Here is a 27,169-nt window from a genome sequence, read left to right on the forward strand (position 1 = left end):
AGAGAACTACAAAGAGATGTAGCGGAAGAGGAGCGGAGCGAAGGATGGATGAGTCTGGCTGCAGCATTCATAATAGATTGTAGAGGGGAGAGTCGGGTTAGTGGAATACCAGCGAGAAGGATGTTACAATAGTCCAGACGAGAAATGATAAGATGTAAAGATTTCTTTATTTCTCATAACACCTTAAGAGAATTTCATCTTCCAATACTTTGAAACTATTTACTAAGTGGTTGCTATTGGCAAGAGGAAGAGCTCTTTTTACTATGATAATGTATACTATGAATCTATGGCCGAATAATTACAGTATATTGCTGAAATGCAAGCTGAGTTTTACCTTACCTTTAGTCTTGCAAAATTGTACAGGCACCACTGCTGTATTGAAAATTATATTGTGAGCTTCTCGCAATAGAACTTATTTATTAAAGCTCTCCAAGACTGGGGATGAGCGAGCAAGTTTTTTAAACTCTATCTTGCGACAAGCAAGAACGGCCGGTGTAAATTCGCTGATCGAGATCTAATCTCCGTGTGTGCGGCATCTCCTGTGTGTGATCTCCAGACACTACAGGATAATTAACTTCTAGTGCCCGGGGATTGCACACAGGAGGATTCTCAGGGCTGCATGTATGAATGCAGCCCTGGGAATCCTCCTGTAATAATTTCCTGGAACTTCTAATAGGTCAGAAAAATCGGTTTGCCGAAATTTTGAGGACCCATCGGAAGTTCGAGGAAATTTTCGCGAAAATGCCAGAATTCTCGCTCATCCCTATCCAAGACTAGAGAAGACTATCAAAGGTGATCCAGCAAACCTGATCATTTGCCAAATAATAGCAAATTTTTTTTAACAAATTCATTCATTGGATCACCCAGGTTCTTCCATGATAGTCTAACTTCTCCAGTCTTGGGGAGCTTTAATAAATCAGGCCCAAAGTGCGATAGAAACTGCAGCAAGTCATATAGAGTGCTTCTTTTTAAGCTGATTGTTCCTAACCAATCCCTTTCAATAACTGGATTTCAGTTATTTCAAAGTCCCAACCAAGCATATAGGCAAATGTAGCCTGCCCAGAAATGGTAATTACTTCAGACTGAAATTGACCTATCAATGCATTCTAATATTTGGTTAACTTCCTCTAAAAGCCAATTGTTCTGTGATGTTTTCATGAAGCTATGTCCAGCACCCTGCACCACATCAGAAGCACCACATATTTTAAGATGGCACTAACTTAGTTCATCGGGTGATGAATAAATCTGGGTGCTGCAGGAAGGATCTGTCCTTCTATATTATGTGGATGACAACTGTCTTTGTCTCTAGATGTATAGTTGAGATTCCTTCTCTTCCTTCTGTAAGTAAATTTTGATAATCCTTTGTGATCTCTTATAGAAAGACCAGTTTGGCTTATATGCATTCTACAGCAAGAACAAACCTCAATCTGATCGGCTTCTACAAGAGCACGGGGCTGTATTTTTTAAGGTATGACAAGCAGAATTCCGGAAGGGGGGTATCAATGTGGTGGCAATGTCATCTTATAAGGTAGATGAGAACATGGTCTTCCTTAAAAAATGATTTGGACCAGGATAAGTTGATAGCTGCAGTATAATCTGCAGGTAGGTCCGAGATTTGTAGCTTTATTCAAGTTATTTTACCACTTTCTGTAAATATTTTTTCTCTGCTGCAGTATGCGGTGGAAAAAAACATCTCCTGCTGGAGCAGTGAGTGTGCATATCCAGTATGTGGCAGATGTACATGGTATTATACCCAATACACACCATTACACACCTTCACCCCCATGTATGTCTCTCGCCAATCCATAAGGATATCATTTTTACCCACCGTGCATGCACAACAAGTGAGTTCACTGCATTTAAACTACATCATTCTTGCTTAGGCATTGGGGGCATCAAAGGTATTTTAAAAAATCTAATACATTTAATAGTAATATGTTTTTTTGTGATTCTGAAAAAAGTTTATGGTTTAGATCACGGGTGTCAAACTCAAATACACAGAGGGCCAAAATTAAAAACTTAGACAAAGTCGAGGGCCAACCTTGAAATTTATTGAAAAAATTGAGGAAATTTTTCCTTCTCATTAGATGTAAACCCTTTTTATATGGAAACAAAAAGGTTTTTCTTATCCTATGGCTTATGAGTGGCTCGCCTCTGAAACTCCCTCTTCATTGAAATAGCGCCGCTACTAAAATTCCTGGCATTTTTTTCTGTCTATAAAATAGTCCAATGCAGGGCCACACATAGGCAGAGAGCCCTCTGGTCTATAGCGGCGAGTGATGCTGGGAATTGTAGTAGTGGCACTGTTTTAATGCAGCGGTGGGCCAGCAGCAATTCATATTTAGGATTTCTTTGGGGGCCAAAAAAATGGACGTTGGGGGCCAGATTTGGCCCCCGGGCCAGAGTTTGACACCCCTGGTTTTAGTGCATATGGTGGAAGGTACACTTTAATATCCATTGGCTAGGTACACTTGTTCTTTATTATTTATCTTTCATGGACATCTGTGTGTCTTCACAGAGGAAACAGCAGGAACTTGCTGACAAGATGGATCTCTCTTCCTACCTGCTAAAACCTATTCAGCGCATCAGCAAATACAGCCTCCTGCTGCAGGACATGGAGTGGGAGTGCAAAGGACAGAACACACAGGAGGGGGAACTAAGGGCTGCACGGGAAGTTGTACGATTCCAACTGCGCCATGGAAATGATCTCCTTGCCATGGACGACATTCAAGACTGTGATGTAAGAGAATAAAAAAAAAAGACATCTTTGTGTTGTGTATTCAGAGACCAAACTCAAAATGACATCACACTTCTGTCAAGAATAGAAATGCTAAATATGAAAAGGTATCCATCCTGAAGCATACATGCCAGCTGGGATACTATCATGTAGAATTACATTTTCTTGATTGCTTTCTTCACATTACTTTAGCACCCTTCATGTTGAATGGATCTCTGCCATTGCTACATATGGGGGAGGTAATGTAGCGTGTAGGAAGATCTTAGTGAACGATCAGTGGAAAGTAATATGACATGCTCTGCTGTCGTACATTGAGTGTGTTCATTTAATACATCCATATAAACTAAACATGACTTCCATGGTCAGCAGCAGATGAGTCCTGATCAGTTCTTGGTAAATTGATAGCGATGAGTTAAATACAAAATTAAAAACCATATATAGAATCTGTCTCCTATAATTAAATAACACAGCGATTCCTCAGCTGCTAATAATACAGTTAAGAAGAATAATGAAGTCATCTTTTTGCTTTTTTCCTTTTGTCAGTATATATCTGCTCAGTATATATGAAAATGGGATGTCTGATTGACCTAAATGATGCATGCATTGCTGTTTAATATCTGCCTAGGGTTTAATCTCTAAAGATAACCATTTTATGTGGGCATTTCTGAACTTTTAAAAATCACCTGATTATGAATTATTTACTCTCCCTGTCAGAGCAGAGGTATATAGCTAAATGTCAGTGTAATACCAGACATTTGAAATATGTCATACAACAAAGGTACTATTAGAATCACATGGAAGAAAACTAAAGGATTGTTAATTGGCATTTGCAACAACCTGAACAGTCCCAGTTATCAGCCCTGAGCTCAGATAGAAGACATTACAACCATCTTGATTGACAGTTCTGAGACAGGTGGATTACATTACACTCAAGTGACATTCTATAAAAGTAATTCTCGATCAGGGTTCCTTTGGAAGTTGTTAGGGGCTCCTGTAACTTTGACTTATTGGCCCTCAGCTTGGTTAATTCTGCATCCAACACCATTTGTTAGTGCCAGCTGCATGACTCTAGGTCATGACTTTATTGTATTATTTTTATGTAGTCCCTGAAGGAAGGAGGAACCTCCCCTGGCAACCTCTGGGGGAACCCTGGTTGGGAAACATTGAACTTACCAATGTTCCCTAAAAACAAATGATTAGTGATCTCTCATGTGTTAGAAAAGTATCCATTACCCACAATCATTCTTTGGTGGAATGAAGATCTTTCCTGGCTTATTTATAATAATTGAACAATCTTGCATGATGGCTAGTAGGCTTACCGTTTTTAAACAACTGCAACTCTAGCTAGTTCTGCAAATAATCACGTACAACATCACGGGTTGATACACTGTTCTTTGTTAATGCTCATTCATTGCAGATCATTATAAACATCAATTCTCTCTGATTTCCCAGGCCTTCATACTTTGTCAGTCACATACAAAGAATGGTAACTAGAGGATCAAAATATTAACCAGGCCACTGGAAATTTCAGGAGGCGGTATTCTATCTACTACTGAAAGGGGAGCATTCTTTTCTCTGGCCACCAATTAATTTACTATGTTCTCACTGGGCCCACAAAACTGGTTTTAACCTAAAATTATTTTAGGGGTTCCTCAGGGGTAATAAGGTTGAGAAAGGCTGCTCTATAGTATTCCCATTTCTTCCTTCTTCTGGCAAAAAAGAAAATAGGGTGGTGGAGAGGTGTAGGGTGAGAAGAGAAACTGGAGCAGCACAGACAGTAGTTAGACACTTTAGAATAGGGTTCGATAAACTCCGACCTTTAGGCCAGAGTAGTTTTTCCGGCCTAACGCCCCCTGGCCAATCCTGTCTAATCCCGGCTGACAACCCGCGGCAAAGCCAGAACAAATTACCGGAGCCGCCGGAGCTGCATGCTGCTCTTGAGCCTCCGTGTTGTGGCTCCCTTTTCTATTTACTGCGGCCAGGGTTAACACTTCTGCCGCCAGGGTAAATAGTTAACGTTCCTTCTCCTTTGCATGCATTGTGGAGGAGAGGGATTTCCCTTGAGGGGAAGTTCCTGGTGGGGGGCTGAGCCATTAGGGCAGAACTCGAGTGAGAGTCCGGCCTAGTGTGCTCCTGCCCACCCCTGAAATGGCCAAAAAAGGCTATGACATTCTAGAAGAAAGGGGCTGTACTAGGGAATTGACTCTTCCTTGAGTTGTCAAATTTTCTAGCAAGTTCAAAAGGCACAATGAAGGAAAATAAAGCATTAATAATATATAAAAGTAGGCATTTACGTATTTTTAAATACTGAAATAAAGTGTCTTTAAATAAGCCCATCAGTTCAGTGGTTAATTTGCATCTTGAAGTAAAAGGTTATGTGGGATTTGCTCCCTACATCCCCTTGAAAGATTGAAACAGATAGGTGACAGACAGGTTTTAAATTCCCAGTGAAATGTAGCGAGGAAGATGTAATATCAGCGGCGTCAAAGCATTTATGGCTATTAGAGGTAAAGTGGATTACCAGTGCGCAAGAGGGGACATCGGGGAGAGCGAGACATATTGAGCAGCGAGAGTAACTGCTCAGAACGCAGCAGAGGGAGACAAGAGGAGGAGTGAGATTAATCACATACACGCAGGAATGGACTGGGGCACAGCAGAGATATCACAGGGGGACAGAGACAGAGTACAGGATTATCTAGAAGCTGCTGGAGGAGAGCATCATTTACAATATGGACAAATCCCAGCCGGGGAGAGCGGAACTAAGGTCAACAGGGGGTAACCAGGCTAGTGATGTTAGTACAAACAGCTCTGAGATTATCCTGTCTCTCAACAAGCGCAACCACATGCTGCAAAAATAGGACACCTGCCACCAATGTATTTCTTGTCACCGTTTACATGTCACCTGTCATTGAATCTCAACATCAGCATCTTTGCCGGCTGAACAGACGTAGCGTAAAGTGACCTTTGTGCGCATTACATACCGCCAGACCTGCCCTGTGCCCTGAGATATGATATCCCAGTGCTGAGCTCTGGTTTGTGAATGTATTAATATTTTAAATGACTAGAGATGAATGATAGGCAAATAGATAAAATATGCATGTGAGCCATCTGACCTGCCAGAAAAATGATCATTCTGTTTAGTTTTAGGATTTTACTATTTAGGTACTACTTAGATGCCAGAAAACTAGGGCAAGGCCTGGACCTTCATTACAGTTAAGCTGTACATCTTGGTCCAGGACACACCCCTAGCGGGCTGATTGGACAGTGAAGAGATAACAGAATGCTAATAAGTCATCTTCTCACCCACTTACCTTTTTCCTCCCGGAAGCTCACAGTGTTAATCTGAATAGTACGCTATAGTCCAAAGCCCATACCCTCTCTCGCCCAGTTGGGTTGCTGGGATTACAAGAGAATGAAATAAGAATAACTCTGAAAACTGCTTTAAAAATGCATTTATTATTATTTAAAAAGACCCTTCTTATTATTATATCAAAGGTTGTCTGATGAGTGTTGGGGTATTTTCTGCATTAGTGGTGCCCAACAAAACCCATCACTGTTATGGAGCCTTTCCAGATTCCATCATGGTACCCCGGCCTTGCCAACCAAGCTTTCAGGGCTGGGCTGGGGGTTGTGGCAGAGGAAACCTAACTAGGGAAGAGCAATTCTGAAGGATAGGGATCTGGGATTTTACTCTTCTGGAATTACTGGATATACCAGCTCTTTTTCTCATATAATTTCTGAAAACTAGGCGGTATAAATGTCTGTCTACAATTTGAAGCACTGAAGGGTGAATAAAACTTGGAAGGTGCCAAAATGTGAAGGGGTCTCTTTAAAATATTACATATCAGCACTGAGTTTTATAAATATATGCAGTTTAACTTTAATAAGGAGTAGAGCTATTAAACTAATTAGCCGACTGCACTAAAACCGATCCGAGGCAATTAAACTAAACTTAAAGCCCCAAAATGGTGGAATTATGAAAAATATAAAGCAAAAGTACACAAATAATGATGAAATACATGCAAAAGAAAAAAAACAAAAAGAAAATACAAAGTAAAGGAAATGAAAGAAACTAAAGTACCATAAAAAGTCATCAGCTCCCTTTGATTCCTTTTACTAACATCTAAGGAAGTACTAGATTCCTGGATGTTATTCTGACCCCATGGCATCAATATTTAACCTATGTACACACACATGACAGACCAGTCTTTCTTGATCTTTTTATTATGGGGGAACCCTTGAAATAACTTTCAGGTCTTAGGGAACCTCTACTATAACAGATCACAGTACATTACATCGCTGGCCAGTGGAAAGCGTATCATCATCTCTACCACCCCAGCCAAAAACATTATTGGTGTCTCTTAAGTAGATCAGAGAGTTCCAAATTTCTCATTGCGTATTGAACCCCTGGCAACCTCTGGAGGAACTGTGGATGAGAAACATTGAACTTCACAGTGTTCCCTAATAACAAAAGATTACTGACCCCTGATTTGTTAGAAAAGTATCCATTGACTTCACCCACAATCATTCATTTGTAGAATGAAGATCTTTCCTGGCTTTGTTTGTCCTGCAATTATCTATTATCCTTGATCACGTGTACAGATGTCATTAATGATTGAACAATCTTGCACACAACCATGCATGCATGACTAGTAGGCTTGTGATTTTTTTAGTTCTGCAGTTGGCTGAATTTTGCAAATGATCGCATACAGCATCCCAGGTTAACACACCGTTCTTTGTGAATGCTCATTCATTGCAGATGAATAAAAGCATCAATTCTCTCTGACTTCCCAGACCTTCATACTTTGTCAGTCACATACAAAGTATGGTAGCTAGAGAATCAAAATTTTAACCAGGCCACTAGAAATTTTAGAAGGCGGTCAGAAATAGAAGTCCCTGCATTTCTTTTATGCCTTTAAAACCCATGTGACAAGTTCAAGGCCAATGAAAACAATTATTGTTAAAGGTTTTCATTTCAGAGATCACCCTATTTCCCTTTAGAGAAGATGAAAATGTCTGATATATTTTTTTCACCTGGTTGGGTTATATTTAAACCCTTTGTAATGCACGTTTTTGTCATGCTCACTTATATAGGTTAACCTGAAGGAACAAGGCCGATTGCTACGCCAAGGGGAGTTTGTGATCTCCTACAGAAAGAGAAAGTGCCTGAGGAGGGTGTTCCTCTTTGAAGACCTGATTCTTTTCAGCAAAACCAAAAAAACTGCCTCGGGAAGGGAAATCTATGTGTACAAACAGTCCTTCAAGGTATTCATATCGTTTCCTGGAGCCATTGATCAGAGCATTCTCTTAACCAGTAATACCAGGCATATACTATGCAATTTTCTCTATCGTATGTTCACAATTGATGTAATTATGATCCTTTTAACTCAATCTTTCAGAGCCTTCAGGTATTGGATGTACCTTTCAATACTTCTAGGGTATTACAATTATTTCCACCATTATACCCAATTTATGGTGGTGATGCAAACATTGATTGTGATTCCTATGGTTAACCAGTTGACAAAAAATGCCATTCCTGATTAATTTCTCATCATCATCTAATCATTTAGATACTCTTTAAACCATTTTGCATTTTTGTTGAATCAAACATAGATCAATCAAAAATGGCTTAGTTATTGGCTGGCTGCCATGATCATTTGTGATCATCTTAGTTGAAAATCAGTACAGGTGTCACACATTGTCGTTTAGCTTTGCTGGATTACTAAGGTATCCACCACTAACAGAGATTATATTTATACTGTATTTCTTGCACTGGGACACCCTTCTGCTCATTCTACCTGTCATTGGCTGGTATAGTAGTCCACTGGACGATGGCAGCTGGGACTGTCCGGTAGATGACCATTGGTTATCAGCCAATCCAGCTGCTGGACCATGCTGCCGCTGACTGGAATGGCTGACCCTACCAAACCTGTCTTTGACCGTACAGCTCTTACAAAATATACCATTTCCAACTTGGAATTTCTGAATCCAATCTGATTTTACAGGGATCCGGCTGGAATTGATCCGAGCTAGAATTTTACTATTCCGAGCACCTCTAGTAAAAGGTTAGGTATTAAAAGTTTTAAGTAGGAAAAGTTTTTTTCAGGCTTAGATAAGAGAAGGATTAAATTTTAGGGTCAGTTGGCTCATTCATAGCAAAGCTCATGCTGGTGTTGTGGATATACTCCAGTGCTTGTTGCATTGTGTGAATGTAAAATGCATTTTTTTCCAATCTGAACTGAAGCCATAATAGGTAAGGCTAAATTCCTTTTTCTTGTGTTGGGCCCACCGAGCCCAATAAGTTAGGCGTTTAAATTTTTTTCTTTTAGTTTTTGAGAGGTATTAGAATGAGAGGTATTAGAAGGTTTTTACTGCTAACCAGGGTTCTTGGTGAGTTATTTATGCTTTTTTGCTTTCATGTGTCTTGGTGGGTTCTTTATACATTTTACAAAAAGGTTGTGACACTGAGATCAATGCCAGATACTGGAGGGAATAACTGATGTATGGGGCTCATTTGATAATAAATTTTCCATCTCTGACATTTCTCAGACTTCGGAAATCGGCCTGACGCACACATTAGGTGGCAGTGGACTCTGCTTTGAAATCTGGTTTCGAAGGAGGAAATCGGAGGACACATACACTTTTCAGGCCCCATCTGCCGATATTAAAGAAGCTTGGACTGAGGACATACAGAAAATTCTGTGGGACCAGGCAATAAAAAACCGAGGTGAACATTGCTTGTTGCTGCACATCAATAGAAATAATGATGATGCTCATATTATCGATCTTAGTGAAATAAAGCATTTTTCATAATGCTGAGCAGCTGTCAGTTTTATTATTGCCTTCTGAAAGCTTAGATTGCTTTAATGTCACCAAGGACAATGCATGCTTTTTAAAGGCATTGTTCATTATCAATTCAGCTCTGTAAATTGCATACTGGTATGTGTTACGCCATTTCCCACTGTGCAGTATTAGCAGGAAAAAAGACAACTCAGCAAATTGGGCAGACTAATGTGTAGTCAGCATGGTCAAACATTACCAGGCTTTTTGGATAAAACAATCAATTTGATTCTTTTTTAAAGTGGAATTTACAAGCCTGTATTTCCTATATATTATACGGGCTTGTAAAATAATGCTATAAGACTGCTGTATCTCCAGTATTATTAGATTGCAATATTAAAGCAGGTCATACGTTGCAGTATGAGCTGATCCTTGCCAGACATTTGTGAACAAAGCTAAGAACTGCACAGACACCAGGATTTCATGATTGTATTGTCTGGATCAGCGTCATACTACAGGAAAAAGATGATGGATGATGCCAGAACAAGAATGAATTTAATGGTCTGGAGAAAACCAGATAAAGCAGCATTAGATATTATATCAGTAAAGCTCATTTTCACATTACATACCATGCATACACTTTATTATTATTATCACTTAATATAAAACACTATATGAGGTTTAATATTACCATACAGTTATCTGTAAATTAAATCTGGTTGGTTAGTATGAGTTATTGACGTTAGGTATCAGTGTTCTTCAATGACCCTTAATTCCATTAGCACTGTGTGAACTGTAATATACATATACATGAACATATACATGAACAGCACTCAGTGGTTAGCACTCTGGCCTTTGCAGCGCTAGGTCCCAGGTTCAAATCTCGGGCAGGACACTATCTGCATGGAGTTTGCTTAGGTTTCCTCCCATATCCCAAGAACATGCCGTTAGGTTCATTGGCTCTCCCCAAAAATTGACCTTATACTGTATTAATGACATATGACTATGGTAGGGGCATTAGATTGTGAGCACCTTTGAGTGACAGCTAGTGACATGATTATGGACTTTGTACAGCACTGCATAATATGATGGCGCTTTATAAATACTGTATAATAATAATACATACAATCCAGTTACGTACAATACAAAATGATGTAGAAATATGTACATTTCAACTGGTAAAACCTTGTCATTGCCTCCTATTTGGTCACTGGGGCCACGCATTACATGAAAGGACCACCAAGAAAGGTAGGCATTGGTGAGGCAAACTCAACATTCTAAGTTCTGAGATTTAAATATAACTTCAGCTTCCTGTTTTTCTCTATTGGCTGATCATTTCCACAGCAGTGCTCAATAATGGTATTATTACAATTATCATGATCTTCTTATTTTCATCATATGTCCAGTTTGCTTTGCCAAGGCTTATATTAAGAATGGGACATTTTGTTTTACATTGCTTTATTCTGAAGCTACTAATTTCCTGCATTATTGTACCACAGAGATGCGCAGACAGGAGCGAGCCTTCTCAGGTCTGGGATGTAAACCTTTCACTGACATCCAGCCAAGTGAAGCAGCCATAAGTAGCAGGTCCATTCCTCTGACCGGAGCTGCAGGTAATGTGCACTGAGTAATAAAATTTTACATTTTAAAAGTTTTATTAGTTTAAAAGTTCAAGTCTGTGGTCAAATTGCTGTGCTGGTATGACATAGCATTGTCCTAGGAGGGGATTCCCACCCTAGCCCTATTTTATGTTAGCTGGGGGTGATTTTTTGGCTTAGGTCTTTGGCAAAGGTTTAATTTAGGGATGGCTGGTGTTAAGATTGAACAGTGGCTTGGTGTTAGTATTACAAAGGGGATTAATATAAAAGTTACAGGGAGGGATCATTTTGAAGTTACAAGTTAGTGTAAGGGTTACAGAGAGGGTAATGTTAGAGTTACAGGGAGGGTTAGGGTAAGGGTTAAAGGGAATGAAGGTGTTAGAGCAGGGGTTCTTAACCTTTTGACCCCCAATGGATTGTCCAATATGGTCCCATACCCCCTTTTTTTGACTGTCTAAATATTCATCCCCATTCCTTATATTAGTTGCCAGTATACCTTCCAAATATGTCATCAACTTGAATTTACTGTACTTTATATATGGATCGCTAGGAAGAGAACATGAAATAAAATCATAAGCACTGATAACTTTATCGTATTTATTTACAAAAAGCAAAATAAAAAATTAAAAATGACAAATATACAATCAGCTACAACTATTTTTCAATATAACTTTGATTCACCTATTTCAGATTATAAACCAATAATTTTACTTCTTACAGTTGAGTATTTGACAAAAGAAAAAAAAAATCAAACTTAAATGTGCAAGTTTTTTCAATATCTCTTCCATATACCACAGACTTTCACTAATCTAGTGAGATATTTGCTGTTGGTTTTGTGCAATCAAAGCATGGAATCGGGGTACAGATTCGGACAAAGCTACTTGCAATCTGACACATCAAGTTGATTTCTCCACTTTGATTTTAGATTTATTAATGTACTTATTAAAGTATAAATTAATACAATAAATAAAATAAATACCAGTACCCAGAGATCCAGTCCCATACCCAAAGCATTTGGTTCCCATACCCCCAAGGGGTACAGATACCCCCGGTTCAGAACCCTTGTGTTAGAGTAGCAAGTGGGTTAGTGTAAGAGTTATAGAGAGGGTTAGAGTTATAGATACAACTAGATATAGGGTGAGGGTTACAGGGAGTTTGAGTTACAAAACCAGGGGTAATGTACGGGGAGCCATAAGTGTTACAAGTAAGGTCAATGTTACAAGGCAAGGGGTAAAGTAAAGGTTATGGGGGAGGATAGATTTTCAAGGAAGGTTATTGTAAGGGTTATAAGGTGGCTTAGTAGTGGAGCTACAGGTAAGGGTATTGTTAGAGCTAAAAAGAATGTTGGAGTTACAAGGTATGTTGATGTAAGGGTTACAAGCAAGTTATTGTTAGAGTTACAGAAAGGATAAGTGTAAGGGACTCAGGAAGGGTTAGTGGTAGAGCTAAAAGTAGGGTTAGTGTTACAAGAAAGGTTGATGTTAGGATTATAGAGAAAGTGGGGATGTGTTAGGTTTCGTGTGAAGGTAAGTGTTATGCTTACAGTGATGGATATTATAAGGGTTACAGGGAGGATTAGTAATAATGTTTACAGTGTTACAGTAAAGGTTACTGTTGGGGTAACAGGAAGGGCGAGTTTTAAGGCTGCAAGGACCAACCAATTATACCGTTCAGAAACAAAAAGTCAATTACTCTCTTTCATTTCTGAAAGAGTTGATTTTTTAAAAAGATAAAGAAAAAAGCCCTGCAAAGCAATTAATTAGTACTTGCCTGTCACTGTGAACAAAGATAACTACTGATAGACGTTTAGCATCCAACATGGTTGTGGGTCCACTGGCCCCTCATTACTACTGTGTGATGTAATGATGGAGGGGGTAGTGGAGGGATTGCTCTCTGACAGTGAAAGTTCCTGCAAAGAAACCAGGTAATCTCTGTACTTTAAGGAAAAGGTCTCACATCACTTTACTAATAGAACAAGTAAGAGCTGACATTTCAGGGAAAAACCTTTTACTTTTTTTATCTATTTCTAAAGAGGAGGACGTTTCTCTTTAAAATGTCATGTCCTAATAAATGTCCTACTGCCTTTAATATGACGGAAAACTCAGCGCCTTGAAGCATAAAGATGTAACAGTGATTTATTTCCTTACAAGTTTAGTCATTACCAAGGCTCTGATTCTTTGCGGACTTCTGTAAATCATGATGTGTTGGAGAACTTGAGAAACATTGTAAAATATTGCTGCATCTACTAATCTTCTCTATCTTGTTTTCCCAGATGAAAATCTCCATTCCTCTCCAGCCATTGCTTTACCATTCCCCACATCGCCTCCTCCACTCCGCTCCATGTCAGTGGGCTCCAGGAGCAGCGCTAGCAGTGCCGTTTCTCTAGGCGGTTGTTCCTCCACCTCCTCTGGGCGCGGATCTCTCAGCCCTCAGCATGGTTGTCCGGTATCAGACATGCCCTGGAGATGCTGTAGGGCAGAACCCCTCCATGAAAAGGAGGCCAATGTCTTTTTAAGTGAGTAAAGTGATGACCACTTGCATGCCGTTCAAAAGAATGTGTAAAATATTACCAATGTAATAAAAATTCTGAAATTCTGTAAAGCCAGGAGTGGCAATGTTGAACCCCTCAAATGTTGCTTTTGTCTTTGGCAGAGCTGACTATCAGGTCTTGGGGAGCCACTGCTAAAATCGATTTATTGGGGCTCAATGGGGAAAAAAATTGAAAGAAACCCCCTTCTCCTTATAGTGGTGGCCAGAATATCATCTTTATAGAAAACTAAAAACATTATTAGAGCCCATGAAACTAGCTCTACCAAGTGGTGTTGACCCTAGAATTATGCAAGCGTCATCAAATCCATCAGCTATAGTTTGAGGAACGTCTAGTAACCTCGGCCAGGACACTCTTTGCATAGAGTTTATAATTCACACAACATATAAACAAGCATTTATCTTTCTTTGAATTGCTTGGAATTGTTTTTAAATTTACCCCTTCATGTGATTCAGTTATGGTTTGAATTTACTTTAAGCAAAAAAAACAGCTTTAGCCAAACTTTTATTTTCCTAAATTTCTTTTAAACACCAAAATGCATTTTCATGCAGTAAACTGACTCATCCTGCATCTACTGTAACACAACTGCAGTGCAGAGGGATGATTTGTATGACAATTGTGTTTGTTGCAGTTTCCCTGTGGATTCTTGCTGTGTTGTACCGCTGGGAACTGCTTAGACATGAATGTAGCTCGAAAGATAAAAGAGACTTGACTTGAAAGAAATAAGATATATTTTCTTTAGCGTTACAACGTATGCATATTTTCACAATATTAGTGGAGTCATCTGAAATTCACAGCTGGAAGAAAACTGGAAGCAGAGTTGGCCAGTTGAATGCAACTTGTAGGACAGAAAAATTGATTTTTTTTCCTATAACTAATCATGTGTTACCTTTCACGTTCTAGTAGATGGCTGTCCAACTTCTGTCCCTGAGGGCCGAGATCTGCACACATGTTTAGCATTACTTTTAGTAATTTAGTAAGATGTGCTATACAAGGATACAAAAAAATGTCCTGGCTCTATGTGGCCCTTGAGGATTGGAGTTGGACAGCCCTATTCTAGTACATAAAGGCTTTGTGGTTTGCAGCACTCATTGTAAAATATAAAGAGTCCAAAGGCGTAATGTAAAAGAGTCCAAGGTTTTAGCACAGCTGTAAACTCTTAAACACTGTCAGAATGTATTCAGTATAAATAGTGAATAGCTTGCACCTGCAGAATTACTCATAAACAACTAAAATACCTATAATAACATCAGGCAAACAAGACTGGAACATATTTTATAGATGCGCACTCAAAACATTATGCAAGCTCTGTATTTAAGGGCAATGTAATTATGGCTTTTTCTTGGATCTTTACTGGTGTCAGAGGTGTGCCTTAAAAATTACATATGTATTGCAAAAAAAATTGATTATTGGCCATGCAGCCATTCCATTTAAATGTAACTTTAACCTTACCTTCAGCCTTGCAGAACTGTACAGGCTCCTTCTCCTGTACTGAAATAGTTTATTCACTGCACACTGTGGGCTCTATTTATAAAACAGTGAATCTGACATTACCACAAACATTCCCATGTTCCATGTCCATGTGCTGCATTGGCAATTGATTCCCCCCAGGTAACGTTTAAGGGAATATCTGATTCCATATAATAGAGCCCTGTGAGTTTCTCATAATGCACATTAGACACTAAAGCAAGTCATTGATAGAAGATGTACAGCCATTTCCTGGCTCAAGAACATACATCATCATCTAGCCCAGCCTTTCTTAACCTTTTATTCCTGAGGTACACCTAAAATAAGTTTCCGATTTCGGAGAACCCCTAATAAAATAAATTCTTTGGGAAGATTCCCCTTACATTGATTGTGAAGGTTCTTTTCACTATGATGGTCCGAAGTCAATCCTCATAGACGAATCTAAAGATCCTTTGGGGTCATGATTGTGGCATTAGACCCCAAACTATGCAGGCACCATCAGATAGGGGGACAGTCAGTCGCAGCTCAAGGAATCTCTGGGAATCTCTGGAGGAACCCCAGGGTTTCATTGAACCCTGATTGAGAATAGTTGATCCAGCCTTTTCTTTCCGAATCCGACTGTTCCAGGCCCATCACTTTTATTCATTAGATTTCAGTTCTTTCAAATGTAAGCATAGCCTGGGGTGGTTTGCATGGATATTTAAAAAGCTGTTTAGAAATCCTTTCTCTTCCCTTAGCCAATTATAGTTATTTATTTTGGAATATCCGGTCCGAGTCTGAAATATCCGATTAAATAAATGAGTCATTTTCAGTAGTTGAAAGGCTTTTCACTTTTGTTATTTGTTGGGAATGTTTGCATGGATACCCTCTCTATGAATGTTGCACATACAGTATGTTTTATATATCATTATATACACACTGTAGTCAAGAAGATGTAAGCCATTGGAAGATGTATAGCCATTGCTTGGCTGGGTGACCATCGTCATCTAGCTCTTTCTTTTCGAGTCTGATCCCGTCCCTATCCCACTCCTTTCATTAATTGGATTTCACTTCTTTCAGTCATGGAGGCTCAACATGAAATGTGGATATGTTTGCATTAAAATGCACTCTACCTCTCAATGTCTATTCCTCCTGGCACCTTATCTGTAAAGGCTGCCTCCAATCAAGACTTTTCTTAATTTTATATAGACTAGTGAAGGTTTAGTGCCTTTGCTAAGACTAAGTGCCTTATGAGGTTTCTCATAAGGAAATAATGGGAACATATATAATAATAGGGGTTTAGAAGAATCAGGAAGGGATAAAACATAGAAGCTTAATAAATCAGTTTATTTAATTGTGTGTGAAAATATGCCTACCGTATGCAATAATTATCTGACCGATTCTTTTCTTGTGTATTTTAGCTGCCAGTTCTGGCTCTTCTGAGGGCAGTGTAAGTGGATTCAGCTCCCCAGATTCCAACCACCCACCACTCAGCCATAATAACATGTGTTATCCCTTGGACTGTTGGCGAACTCATCATGCTATGGATAAACCCCCGGCAAACAACATCCATTGAGTTCAGTGAACTTGGGAGCGCTGGCAATTCATCCAAATGTCTACTTAACTCATTTGTTTTATTTATGTGACTGATATATGTAAATACATTTGTGATGTTCTAGTAGACACTGGAACGGTATACCAATGTAATCCTTAATTTCCATGTTGCTGCATGACATTTGAAGAGCTGTTTAGAAATTCTTTTGCGGCCCTTAGCCAGTTATATGTATTTATTTTGGAACATTTTATCTGGTCTCTCAGAGTCTGAAATGTCTGATTAAATAAATGAGTCATTTGCACTGGGTTGCAAATCTCAAAAGCTTTTCACTTTTATTACATTTGGAAATGTTTGCACGTATACACTATGAATGTTACATGTACAGTATGTTTTATAAACTGTTATATACACTATAAAGTCAAACGTCTATTGACCATCAAACCTTCATTGGGCTTGTTGGCCATTGGTTTTTAAACCATGTATTTATATGCACTTAACCCCCCCCCCCCCACACACAAACCTTCTCCAGCAAAGGCTTTTCAAAGGAATTAGAGTCTATCTGTGTGACTATTCAGCTGGAAGAGCAATTGTAAGATGAGACACTGATGTTGGACGAGAAGGCCTGTCTCAATTTGAGTTCAATTTATCCCAAAGGTGTCCAGTAAAGTTGAGTTCAGGACTAAGTACAGGCTACCAAGCTTCTTCATACAATTGAGGTTGGACAGACCTGGTTCTCGAAATGAGTTCAAATTATCCCAAAGGTGTTCAGTAGAGCTGAGGTCAGTGCAGGCCACCAAGTCTCTTCTCTTCTCACAGCTTTATGAAGTTGTCTTTGTACACAGAAGAACAAATAAGCTAGAACAGAAAATGCTGTAGGATTGACAGTACCCTATTTTGGAAATGAATCAACTCTGCAACAAAGATGGGTGTATAGATATATCTGGAATGTATATATAGGTAGGTGTGATGGTCAGTTGTCCACTCTCCTCCAATGTTTGACCAAATAGTACATGTAGTATATAGTATTGGTGTACATATACTGTATGTATGCCTGTGCATGAAAATTAATTGGAAGCAGTTGAAGAGAACATGATAAGGTAATATCAGTCACGTGTGTTCTCTCTTCTGCCATTCAAAACACCTGTAGTTCCAGTCTTTCTTCACTTTCTGCCCATATGTAGGACCTTCAGAGGGATTTTACAAATGTTACGACACCAGACAGAGGAAGCTATGGAAGATGTTACTTAGAAATAGTGCCAATGTCAATGGGTCTTTATCCATTTCAAGTGTATTTTGTGTTTCCAAATAAGTCTTTGAGAATAAAAACCCACTTGAAGCAGGTCAAATGCAGGTTAAGTCAAATTTGCTTGTCAAAGATTCTGAACGATTTTAGAAGTACTTTAACTAACATATTTTAAAACAAACACGTCATGCAGAACAAAGCCAGTTATGGAGGAAAGATGAGCTACAGGGGGGAGCACCCCAGATTAACACCCTCCAAGCTAAAGGGCAAATTGACTGGGGAAAATATGTATTTTATTCTTAGGTGTAATGTGGTGGGTTGAGTGAGCCCCTAGCTTCGTACTTGGCTTGGATACTTTAACTTTAGGTATTCCATTGTGTTCCCGTCCTCCTGAGAATTTTGCCTGTTATCTTTGGGCATTCATTCGCTTTTGAATTCTCCATGCTTTAAAATTTTAAGAAACTAAAAAAGGAAGAGAGGAAAACCTTCATAAGGGCCACAGCAGGTGTTTAGTCCTAGGATCATTAATCACCAATAGAGTACATGTTGAGATTTAAGTAAACATCTTTTGCAGAACTAAACCCTGACATTAAAAAATTGCTACAAGGCAGGCGCTTTATTGCAGATGGGATTGACAATGTCCCTTCTGCAATAAAATAACGATATCTGCCTGAATACAATGTTTTTAAAATATACTCACTTGTCCATCTTCACCCAACTCTTTTCTGGGTTCCCAATTTTTGGCCATCTTGATTGCTCAAGCTGGAATGATGTAGCTCATGCACAACACCCATCATATCCTGGCATTGTGTATGTGTATGTTTATTGCAAAAGGGACAGCACCTCTCCCTTCTGCAAAACAAAATCCTGTCTGGTGGTAAGAATCAGAGTGAATACATATAGTAGATTTTGGTTGATGAGATACATGAATATGTACAAAGTACATATAACATCTGATGTAGTTAGCACTTTTCAGTAATCAATATTTGTTCTTTGGCTTCAGGAATATACTTGCTGCACTTGTGGATTAGCATAGGTAAAGTGAATAAAAATTGTAGCAATGGACATCTCTTGTTTGCTCTCCTTGGTCTAATAAATTTACTGTTGGAAGAGTTTTACCACATTTGATACAAATAAATACCTGTTCAGTCTGCCAGAACATCGGGGAGCTGATATCCTGAGCTACGTACACACGTTCAACGGTTCTCACCCCATAATCGGCTCAGGGCCAATATCTGGCAAGAATCTGGTGTGTGTACAGCGCCAGTCGTCCATTGTCTGAACGACCGTCCTGGCGGATCTATGGACCATAGATGACTAACGATCCTAATACAAGGGAAGGGGGAGAGAGCGCAGCAGGGTGCCGCTCTGTCGCTCTCCCCCTCCCCTCTCCATAGAGCAAGACGGTGCTGTATGTACAATACTCATTCATGCATCGTGCAGTGCTAGTCGTTGGAAAGGATCGTGAAAGGTCATTTCCAATGAGTATTATTGCATGTGTGTATGCGGCTTTACTGTGTTCACTGCATTGTCTGCATTGATATCAGTTATCATTGATCACCATTCTCTGTGTAGAATACAGGAGATGTTTTTAGTGCTTTTGTGGGGTGACAATGCTACTTCTCCAGAAAGGAAGCAGGAAAAAAAATAAAAAAATAAATAAATACAATAATAAAATAATTTATCCAATGTAACTACCACAAGAACAGATACACTACAACATATTACACAATTGTATTTTTGACCTTGGGTTTATAAATTAACACTAACACTAACACTAAAAGCAAAATGCAAAGTTTCGGGATGTGGTCGTGGTCTGAGAGAGGTCAGGCTCATGGTCATGCTGAGTCAGTATGGAAGGATGTTGCAAAATTTCTAGAAAGAACTGCTATATTTCAGATTGACGAGGTCCTCAGAATGTGCAATTTATGTAAGTGCTATCAAATGGGGAAATTCATTATTTATAGCACTGTTTATATTGCACATAGGTTGTAATATGTCCCGCGATCTAAACCTCAGGTTTTCTCCATGTTGCAATAAATATTTATTTATGAAAGAAAGATCTAATATCCACATATGACAATGTTTGTATTTCATTATTTAAGTCCAAATTTCAGCAATATCCTATCATTGCAATGATCACTTCCAATGATCACTTCCTATAATATGTCAGCATTACCAAATCCTATTGTTATTTTCATCAATGAAATTCTTACTAGTTGTGAATAAAAGAAAACATGTCCCTCGTGTCATCTACAACCTATGCAGCCTGGATCATATGATCCATGACCAACACGAACATTGAGGATGTTTAACAATGTTACAAAGTGCAGTGTTTGTAACTATCAATCAGACTCTATCTGAAGGATGATACCTAAAGCTACGTACACACTTCCAATGGTTCTCGCTCAATAATCGGCGCAGGGCCTATATCGGACGAGAATCTGAAGTGTGTACAGTGTGCGTAGTTCATCGTCCGAACGACCGTCCTGGCGGATCCACGGACGATGAATGATCCTAATGGAAACGAAAGGGAGAGCACACAGCGGGGTGCTGCTCCATCTTTTTCCCCCTTCCCCCTCTATAGAGCAGAATGGTGCTGTATGTACAGCACACGTTCATGCATCGTGCAGTGCATATTCATTGGAAAGGATTGTGAAAGATCCTTTCCAACGACTATAATTGGAAGTGTGTACGCGGGCCTTATTCTAGTCACAACCTTTTTTTCTGGCAGAGGGAATGGACAGAAACTTTCTGGTTTTTATTTGTAGCATATCTCTCTACTTGGAAGACTTCTGCCAGAAGTCTTTAGATTGTCAACCAATGTCAACTAGCTTCAGATGTCAAAAATGGTGAGTCAACGATTATGCACAATTATTTTGATTGATCGTATTGTGCACAATTCTGTACATACTGTAACAATATCATTGTTCAAATATAATCCACCAATAGTGTACACACACCAGATACGATCATTTGAACTATGCAGGAAGTGACATTAAAGAGAAAGTGTACTGCAGAACAATCCACGATCACTGAACGACCGTACGCACTATAGGTTGCGAAGGATCGGCGCCCAATCAGATCCGCCAGGACGGTCGTTCATTTCCAGTGACAATACTTGTTCATCGGCGTCGTTGGCCAGTCGTTCTGCACATTTTTTGTTAAAGATTATCGGACGATTGTTCGTTGGTCGTTCGTTTCCAACAATAATTATTGCATGTGTGTACGCAGCCAAAGAAGCCATTTGGATAAGCCCCTCTAGTCCAGCTAGCGTGTGGTCTTCCACCCCTACCCTCAATACCAACTTCCTTAAAATGGAACTAAAGTTTAATAATTAGTGTCATGATCTCTCTCAGGAACTCCTGGCATAGGGAGGCTCTGGCTGGAGTTGGGATACAGCCAGAAAGTTTAGGAAAGCAGAAAACATAGAGGGAAGACCCGCATTCTGCATGGGCTAAGGATTCCTGTAAAGTGAGCAGCAATGAAGTAGATGTAAGTATCCAGGAGAACAGATATATGTTTTGAAAAAGCCACATTGCTGGCATTGCATGGATTCAGCAACTGGCTATCGTGAAGTCATCATAAAAAGATCGTCTGATTTGCACACAGTCTAAATTTGCTGACAGAGTACTGAAGGAAATGCCATCCCCTAGAGCAATAACCAAGGGGGCTTCTGTAAACCAACACACAACACTCCAATTGGTTTTTATAAGGAGTTGTTTTCATGCTGGGATCCATTGGTCTTGCCATATGGTTACCCCTATAAGGCATTAGGGGGACTTTGATGAAGGGGGGCTACATATGATAAAATACAACCCATATGAGTCATTCTTTAAGGTGTTGTTTGGGTCCAATGAACTTTAGGTGGCTTTACAAAGTTACAAACCTTTTTCTCAACTCTCAACTAACTTTACACAGAAAGCAAAAAAACAAAACGAAAACTAAACCACCCACACCCAATAAAAGACACACAATAAAACACACAGTCTAATATAATAAAAAAGTAGGTCATGCAAATTTCTTTTAATCAGCTTAATAAGCAAAACTGAGTTTCCACTTTTCCACTTAGGTAAAAATCTCTAAATTCATCCCACTCATCCTTAATGCTGAACCATTAGGTGAGTGTCTATAGACACAGCTGCATTCTGTTTACCAAGTTGATATTTTTTTTGCCCTGCATTAAAATGTTGAATTTGCCAAACAGGTGGCGTTGTATTTTAGCTGAGATTGTTGTAAGGTTACTGGCTCCTTCTAAGACTGAACACCATTCAAATGAACAGTTATCAATAACTATAAATCATAAAATTATAAGATTGTAAAATGGCTGTGTATGTGGAACATTAACAAGGCTTTTCTGAAATCTAGATAAGCTTTGTCAAACACTTTAACCCTGCCAAAAAATGCTGCTCATGCAAAGGAAGGGGCTGCCAGCAAATAAGAATGCTGCAAGAAAAGGTCCCCAAATAATCATAGGTTACTCATAAGCGGAAAAGTTTTATCCACTCTGGAAATAAAAAATAATACCCAAGCTTTATGATTAGTTTAGGCTCCGTTTATAATTTTTGTGTGTCTAATAAATATGTTAAAAATATGTCTAATGTTAACATGCAACGTGAATGAGCAAAGCAATGGCTCAAAACCAGACATGTCTAAAATCTATTTTGCAATGCAGTGCACCACAATGCAAAGTGGGTCTGATTTTTTAATGCTTTCCAAGACGTGAAAAATATAAACTATCCTGGGGGAACCTGGGTGATCCAGTAACCCAGGAATGTTTTTTTAAAGAATTATTTGCTATTAGTTGGCAAATGTTTTCAATTCATTCCAGGTTTGCTGGATCACTGATGGCTCTCTGCTTTCCTCTACTATCAACTGATATTTTTATCTGCACATTCAATTGGAAAATACAAGAGTGTTTCTGCATGAGGGATTGCAAGATATTTCAATGTTGTTAACTGAATTTAAAAATACCCCTACCAATTTATCCTTTATACAAAGTATTTAAATGTGCCTGAAGTTTGTAAAACATCAAATACAAAGTTAAATCTGGCAAAAAAAAAGAAAAAAACACAATATATCTGTAATACATTAACATTAACACGTGTACTGAGCTTCAGTTCTTTTCATTTTATTTTGGAAATCGGAGGACAATGCTTTAAACCTGTCATAATTTTTGAGAGAAGAATCTCGGTTTGGCAAAAAAAAATCCCTGGAATGAAAAGACGTTATATGGCCAAAATGTTAGAAAAAGTGCTCAATATTTCATGCAGTTCATAGTTCCTGGAAAAGATCATGGTTATCCCCTATCCGTTTTGGGGTGGGGTGGGGGTGCAACATGCAACAACTTTTCAAAGTCAATGTTGGGTGGTTGGTTCGAGGCAATGCCCAATGCAAGCAAGCGATAGGCCCATGTGTGCCATTATGATAAATATAGCCCTGCCTTCAGGATCACATAGAATTACAAAGGGAGATGGTCCACAGACAGGTTTTTGGGTTTTATGTTGTTTCTCTGTAGTTGATTTTCCATGTACCATGGCTCTGGTATCAAAAAGTACATATATGTTCTGTCTCAATCCATCCCGGGATAGGATAACAGAACACAGGTTAGTATATAGGAGTTGATACCAGTGACCCCTGAGAGGGATAAGAAAAATCAGATAAGTTTTTCTGCACCACTCTGTAAGAGCTGTAAGACATCAAAACTTAATTAGGACACTTCCTGTAACATAAGAAACCAGGAGAAGCCATGAGCTACATTGACATATTAACTGGTTGATAAATATACCTTCACCTTAATATTTCAAAAGACTATTCATAGCGAGTAAGCTCACTTAATTAGTGTTCTTGAACTTAAATATTTACTGCAGAAATGATTAATTACAACAAATTAAACAAAATTATGACATATAGACCAAACAAGCATAAAATGGTACCATTATGGGCTATAACAAGCAGAACTGTCTGAAGTAACCAGGACTTCTTGGAAAGAAATCGCGTTAAGACTGAACAAGGCTTTCCAAGTAATGTTAAGTCAAGTACCTATTTAGCAGGAGAAAACCCTTGCCAAATAAAATATATCTAGAGATGATGTAGTTATAAAGGTATGTATTTAACAAATATCAAATACCTACATGCAGAATCATAGCAAATAAAGCTTATGAAGGGATGCCGAATACATATAAATTTAAGAATTTATTACATTTAAGATTCCTTCTTTTTTCTCCTTAAATTGTTCTTCCTTGTCCATCTTTTTGGTCTATGAATGAGTCTACATGATCATGGGCAATTCAATGGTAGGTCTATGGCATTCAGAAAGTGTTGATTATACACCCGGTCAATGGCCATATTATTAGTAAATGGAGATATTCAATATGTTTTTGTTCAATACATTTTTTTTTACCTTTCATTCTACTGTAAAAAATAGAATGGAGCAGCTAATAGGGTATAACATCAACCAAACGTGGAAAAAAAACTACTGAGTTTTTTTACTGATCTGTGATCTGGAGATCCAAAAAGTTCCCATGGGGGATCACTAGTCAGTTTGCGGGCCCACTGTTATCTGGGCCAGCCACTGATTTTACTGAACACCTTTGGAATGACTGGAAACCAGGTTTTCTCATACAACATAGATACTTGACCTTACAAATGATCTTTTGGCTAAATAGGCACAAATTCCCTCAGACACAGTCCACCTAAATCTTATGAAAAGATTTTCTAGAAGAATGGACGTTGTTCCCAACAACCACCAACAGGGTCATCTCCATATTGATTGCCAGTGTTTATAGGTGTCTAACATACTCCCATAGGTGTCATGCTCAGGTATCAACACATTGATCCTGATTTATTAAAGCTCTTCAAGGCTGGAGAGGATACATTCTCATCAGTGAAGCTGGGTGATCCAGCAAACCTTTTCTTCAAAACCATTTTACATTTGTTAGCAAATGTTTTGAATCCTGGACCAGATCCATTCCAGCTTTTCTGGATCACTCAGCTTCACTGATAAAAGTGTATGATAGATAGATAGATAGATAGATAGATTAATAGATAAATAGATAGATAGATAGACAGATAGATAGACAGATAGATAATAGATAGATTAATAGATAGATAGATAGATAGATAGATAATAGATAGATTAATAGATAGATAGATAGATAGATATTTGCCATTAAAATGATACACGCTAAAAAATTCTCTTTACAAATTCCGCAAATTCTATTTTTCAATAATTTTCCCAATTTTTTCTAATATCAACAAGGTTTGTTTTTAGGGTAGATTGATGTAAATAAGAACAAGATAGATATACAGTACTTCAGTTCTTGCAGGCTGTGTTAAAAGCCATGTTGCCACTTTTAAAACATCAAAGTGTTCTATCTGTCCTATAACATTAATGAATTTTCGATGTAATGTCCACAGGGAATTCACTAAACAATCCATTATTTATGAGTAGCAAAAGTCGTTTTTTTATGTGCGATCACCCAAGAATCTTAATGAAAAATATGCATTGTGCCTGGCTTTAAAGGGGGCAAAATGCAGAGCATTGAAATTGTTACTTTTTTACAATTTTCCAGTATTAGATCTGCTTATTTTCTGCACAGCTGTAAGTTATTTTACAGTCTTGATTTGAAAACTGCATGGAAAAAAAATTAGGAAACATATCCTTTAGTATTTTATTTGTACATTTTTTTATGCAGGTTTCTGATATTGGATTAAAGCACAACTGTTGTGACACTGTGATCTGTCCGTGGGAGTATAGAGTATAGACACATTGGTTGTGGATGTCCTGTTTGTTTACCGATGACCCAAAGAGCCCTGAAATGATCAGCTTTTCTATTATTCCAACCAGGACCCAAGCTTGCATGCATTCTGCCCGCTCCTTTTTGGGCTAAATTTAATGTTTCTGTTTTAGAAATACTAAAAAGTGCAGATCCAGGCCTTTGAAGATTCAGCATGCGAAGTTGGGCAGCCCTGGTTTAGAACATCCAGGACAATGAAAGATAATTTACTGGTTGAGAAATGTTACAACATTGTAATTTTTTTACTTTTGTGTTCTGGGACCTCCTTGTCTGTCTTTTGTGTTTTTTTCCAAATTCCATTCTTTGAAACTTCATATTGTGAGTGCAGTGATCTGCTTCAATGCATTCCACCTAAATGGTCCATGTCACCCTGCACCATTCTGCCAGCAGACCATTCTGTCTCTATTATTATTAGCCAGAATTTATGTAGTGTTGACATATTTCCCAGCACTTTACAAAGTCCATTGTCATACCACTAACTGTCACATATGCTTTTTGGGAATCTGGGGGGGAAACCAGGGTATTATTATTATTAAACAGTATTTATATAGTGCCATCATATTACACAGCGCTGTACAGAAGAGAACCTGCAAACTGTCCTGACCGAGATACGACCTAGAGCTCCAAAGGCCAAAGTCCTAACCCCTGAGCCACGTTACCTCTTTTCCCAGGAAAAATTACATTGAACATCATTCAGACTGAAAGCCTGATGATATCTAAAGGTATAAAAGTATTATTGTGGGGGACAGTTTTTTTTTTTATTAGGCTTGCAGTATATACATACTGTATCTGCTCATATTGGACAAAGTACCCGGTTCTGTTTTCCTGAGGCATCCTTCAATTTCTAACTTCCAGTAGTTTCCCCACAGTTCTGATCCTTAACTGGAGCTCTAAGAAATCCCTAATACTTCTTGGGAGGGGAAACATGTAACCTCCTCCTTACCTCCCCACCATGCAACACTTGGAGGTCCATTCTTTAATTGCTATCATACAAAAAGAACATAACTTTCACATATATTTGACATATTTTTTTTTAAATGGGATCCAATTAGAAAATCTTGATAAACGTCTTTATCCCTTGATCAGCCAATCATCAAACCCATTTAACATTACAGAGGCATTGGTAATGGGGATGGTGCACAGCTCTGGTTACATTTCAGTCTCCATGCTCAATTCTGACGTTATATTATAAAGTTCCTATGTGTTGATAATCTTTGTTCTATAAACAAATTATACACATATACTACACATGACCTACCTATAATATACATAACACAACAATATGTAATAATAATGAAAGCAATAAGAAAAGGTATTGTATAAGACCATACTATTTATGTACTACCTAGCTATTATACACAAGGTGCCATATGTTCACAATGTTCCCTGAATTTGAAACAGTATCTGTAACTACGCCAGTGACAGGAGCTCTGATCACAATACGCAATGGGGTTTCTGCATAT

The 27,169-nt window shown here is 38.6% G+C and overlaps 1 protein-coding gene across 2 annotated transcripts in view; it reads left to right on the top strand.

Moving 5' to 3' along the window:
• The window catches only part of KIAA1755 (KIAA1755 ortholog), a 49,678-nt gene extending 32,699 nt beyond the window's left edge, over positions 1-16,979 (top strand). For both annotated transcript variants that reach the window (XM_072403748.1, XM_072403749.1), the window contains 7 exons: positions 1,379-1,468; positions 2,519-2,740; positions 7,832-8,002; positions 9,287-9,464; positions 11,017-11,130; positions 13,388-13,630; positions 16,531-16,979. In XM_072403748.1, the coding sequence (XP_072259849.1) occupies positions 1,379-1,468; positions 2,519-2,740; positions 7,832-8,002; positions 9,287-9,464; positions 11,017-11,130; positions 13,388-13,630; positions 16,531-16,685 (1,173 nt within the window). In that variant the 3' untranslated portion in view covers positions 16,686-16,979. The remainder of the gene's footprint in view (positions 1-1,378; positions 1,469-2,518; positions 2,741-7,831; positions 8,003-9,286; positions 9,465-11,016; positions 11,131-13,387; positions 13,631-16,530) is intronic.
• Positions 16,980-27,169: the final 10,190 nt, after the last annotated feature.

The sequence above is a fragment of the Pyxicephalus adspersus genome, chromosome 3 (genome assembly GCF_032062135.1).
Source record: "Pyxicephalus adspersus chromosome 3, UCB_Pads_2.0, whole genome shotgun sequence".
Classification (NCBI taxonomy): Eukaryota; Metazoa; Chordata; class Amphibia; order Anura; family Pyxicephalidae; genus Pyxicephalus; species Pyxicephalus adspersus.